Source organism: Protobothrops mucrosquamatus, unplaced genomic scaffold, assembly GCF_001527695.2.
Source record: "Protobothrops mucrosquamatus isolate PMUCROS unplaced genomic scaffold, P.Mucros_1.0 scaffold_156, whole genome shotgun sequence".
Lineage (NCBI taxonomy): Eukaryota > Metazoa > Chordata > Lepidosauria > Squamata > Viperidae > Protobothrops > Protobothrops mucrosquamatus.
In genome coordinates, this window is record NW_015386232.1 from 402,716 (window position 1) to 406,388 (window position 3,673).

General features: G+C 36.3%; 1 protein-coding gene across 1 annotated transcript in view; it reads left to right on the forward strand.

The window, feature by feature from the left end:
- RASSF3 (Ras association domain family member 3) overlaps positions 1 to 3,108 on the forward strand; it is a 26,933-nt gene extending 23,825 nt beyond the window's left edge. The window contains exons 4-5 of the mRNA XM_015820819.1: positions 1,592 to 1,707; positions 2,864 to 3,108. Of these exons, the coding sequence (XP_015676305.1) occupies positions 1,592 to 1,707; positions 2,864 to 3,013 (266 nt within the window). The 3' untranslated portion in view covers positions 3,014 to 3,108. The remainder of the gene's footprint in view (positions 1 to 1,591; positions 1,708 to 2,863) is intronic.
- Positions 3,109 to 3,673: the final 565 nt, after the last annotated feature.

Genomic DNA, 3,673 nt, shown 5'->3' on the forward strand with positions numbered 1-3,673 from the left:
TGGTAGTGAGATAAGAATGGAGGCTCGGTTGACCTCCAGGAACACATTTGGAAGAGGAGGAGGGAAGGAGGGGGGATGTGTAGAGTAGAGTGGTTGAGAGGGAGAGGAAGAGGGAAGGAGGTAGAAAGAAGGAGGAGGGAAGTAGGTTGGAGAGAGGGAATGTGGTCCTGTGAGGCTGTTGAGCATTTTAGAATAGGAGTTTTTTTAGTACAAGAATGGAGGCTCGATTGACCTACAGGACCACATTTGGAAGAGGAGGAGGGAAGGAGGGGGGATGTGTAGAGTAGAGTGGTTGAGAGGGTGGAGAGGAGGGAAGGAGGTAGAAGGAAGGAGGGAAGTAGGTTGAAGAGAGGGAATGTGTTCCTGTGAGGCCACTGAGCATCTTAGAATGGGAGGTTTTTTTAGTTTGTTTGTTTTTATTAATTGTATTATTGACTTATGCCATAATTGTATGTTTGTTTATTTTGGGGGGATAAAAAAAAATCAATAAAATTTGTTTATAAAAAAAAAAAAGGAAATATACTTTATTGTTCAAGGACATAGCAAATACTTTCTCTCCTCCTTACATGAAAGAGAATCAAGTTGGGGCCTTCTTGAATTTGTTTTTCACCTTGTGCTCCCATCCAAGGCTAAGCTGATATTTATTTAATTGCTGTTGAATTCCTTTTTCAAGGCTATCTTGATATTCTTTTAGTTTTGCATCAGTCTCTTGGATTTCTTTCGCCTTCAGCATGTGTTAACCTTGTTAAAGAGAAACAATGAAGTATAGAGAGAAGAAAAGACTAAGGAAATAGGAATCTTTCTCCCTCCTTTTTTCTTTTTCACAATAAATTCCACAATAAATCTTGTGTTTTATTCTTTTTATTTCCAGTATTGCACATAATTTTTAGAAAATATTTCTTGAGTTTTCTGAATGTAAAGTGTTTATTTACTTAGAACTGTTCATTAAGCGTACTGTGGGACTATGGACTTTCAGAAACTATAATAAAGAGAGCAGTGGAATAGAAATAGGACAGTGGTGGCGAACCTATGGCACGGGTGCCAGAGGCGGCACTCAGAGCCCTCTCTGTGGGCACGCATGCCATCGCCCCAGTCCTAGGCCTTCAGCTGGGTTTTATAAAACCTTTTCGTTTTAGGCCTCCGCCGCCATGTGCAGGAAAAAAAAAAGGTTCAATCAGTCATTTTCAACTTCTCACGGGGAAAAAAAAGATCCTGCAAAGTTGGAATTGATTGATTGAACTTTTTAGTCCCACCCAATCTGTCGTTACCACTGAAGCCATGCCCACCCAATGGGCCACGCCCACCCAATGGGCCACACCCACCCAGCACTCGACAATGCATAAGTGGATTTTGGGTTGCAGTTTGGGCACTCGGTCTCTAAAAGGTTCGCCATCACTGAAATAGGATATTCATCACCAACAATTATAATGGTTCTAGTGCACCATTCATTATTCTTTGTTGCTCATTGTTCTCCATTTACATAGTGTAGTAATACTTGAATTCTGAGATTCCTGTTTGTGTGCTGATATAGCTGTGGTTCTGATGATCACAGAAATTCTGAGTGTGTATTCTTTTGTAATCTTATTTGCAGTTTATACGTGCAAGCTCTCGGAAACAGAACATCCTCTTTATTTGCGATTGGTGGCTGGCCCAAGAACAGATACGCTTAGCTTTGTTTTGCGTGAGCATGAATCTGGAGAGGTTTTGGTAAGTTACACTTGTGTTGTGTACTTGGAAATCACCTAGTTCATTGCCAGGATTTATAATTAGTGGTGTACAATTTCCAGTTCAAACCTATTGAATGTACTCATGTTTATAGAGAAAAGCAAGCAAGTAGCCAATTAAACTACAGGTAGGTATCAACTTTTGATCACAATTGAGCCCCAGATTTTTGTTGCAAAGTGAGAAATTTGTTAAGTGAAATTTACTCCTACGATTTTCCTGCAACGGTCGTTAGTTGAATCACTGCAGTTGTTAAATTAATGACACAATTGTTAAGTGAATCTGGTTTCCCCATTGACTTTGCTTGTCAGATGTTTGCAAAAGGTGATCACATGATCCTTGGATACTGCAACCATCATAAATATGAGTCAGTTGTTAAGCATCAGAATTTTGATCATGTGACCATGGGGATGTTGCAACAATCATAAGTATGAAAAACTGTCATAACTCATTTTTTCAGTGCCTTTCTAATCTGAAAGGTCACTAAAAGAACTGTTTAAGTTGAGGACTATTTGTATAGTGCAGATTATAAGAGTTTTATAAAATCTTACATTAGAAAGGATATTTTGATTCAGTGTCATGCCATGCTTGGTACAAGAATCTGATCTAAAGTATTCCTAACAGATGAAAATGTCTGCCAAAAGAATCCCCTATCTCTCTGGCCAATTGATTCTTTTACTCAGCTATTTTTATTGTTAGTAAAGTGTTTTTTCCCCTTAACTTTCAATAAAAATTGTCTGTCCATCCATCCATCCATCATATCTCTGTCTGTCTGTCTGTCTGTCTGTCTGTCTGTCTACCTACCTATCTAATTTATGGCCACCCACTCAATCTCTGACTGTGGGTGGATTACAAAAAATAAAAATTCAATATAGTTCCTGCTTCAGAACTAAAAAAAATCAAGAATGTGGGGTTGTGCTCTCTTTTTTTGCATGTTTTTGAAATTTGTGAGAAATCATGGATTTAATCATGGACAGTTTTATCTATAGGTTTATGTATTTCTGTATTTTGGCATAGTGGATCCTGAAGGAAAATAAATGTATTGGTTTTTACTTGAGTAGCACAATAAAATGAAAATTACAAACCAAATTGTCAAATGTTCTTAGATACTATGGATAAATCCACAATTTTATTTTTGCAGTGGGAAGCCTTTAGCCTTCCTGAACTACAGAATTTCCTGCGTATTCTGGACAAAGAAGAAGATGAGCAACTACAAACCTTAAAAAGACGCTATGCAGTATACAGAGAAAAACTTGAAGAAGCTCTTCGTGGAGTTTGGATTCCAAGTTAAAAAAGGGTCAAAGAATACTCAGGGAAGACGTGCATTGCTTAATTTTAAATAACATGCCAGATCCAATACCCTTAGCAAAATGCCTTTAATAAAAAATAATTTGTTCCCATAAGGGCAGTTCTATAGATTGATATATTTTGCATGTAGGAGCATAGACAAATTGCAATATTTGCAGGCTTTTCTTTATGCTACGTCTTGATATTTTTTTCTCTAGTTGTGATTGTCAGAGAAGTTTGTTTTCAAAGGCAGTAAGAAATGAAGTTTTTCTGCTTTAATGTTAAAATAAAGGGGGTGTAAATTTTGATATGCTACTCAAACTCAGTTTATAATAAGAATTAGTAGACTATTTGATAGCAGAATTGATTTGACTGCCTATTTTCAAGTATTTCTTTATAATTTTGCAAATTAAATTATTTTTATACATTGAAGAGAAATATGTTCAAAATGTTAAGTTAAAGTCATTCAAGCAAATGGAACTATAGAAGGTATAATGGAAGTTGAAATGAAGGTAAGAGTTGGAGAAAAGAAATAAATGTTGAAATAATATTGAAAAGAGATTGGTTTGCAGTTGGTTAATATATGAGAAAGAAAATTGAGGGATTTTGTTTATTACTGAAATTAATATATTCAGTGCTATTATTGAAGAGGGTTTATTAACTA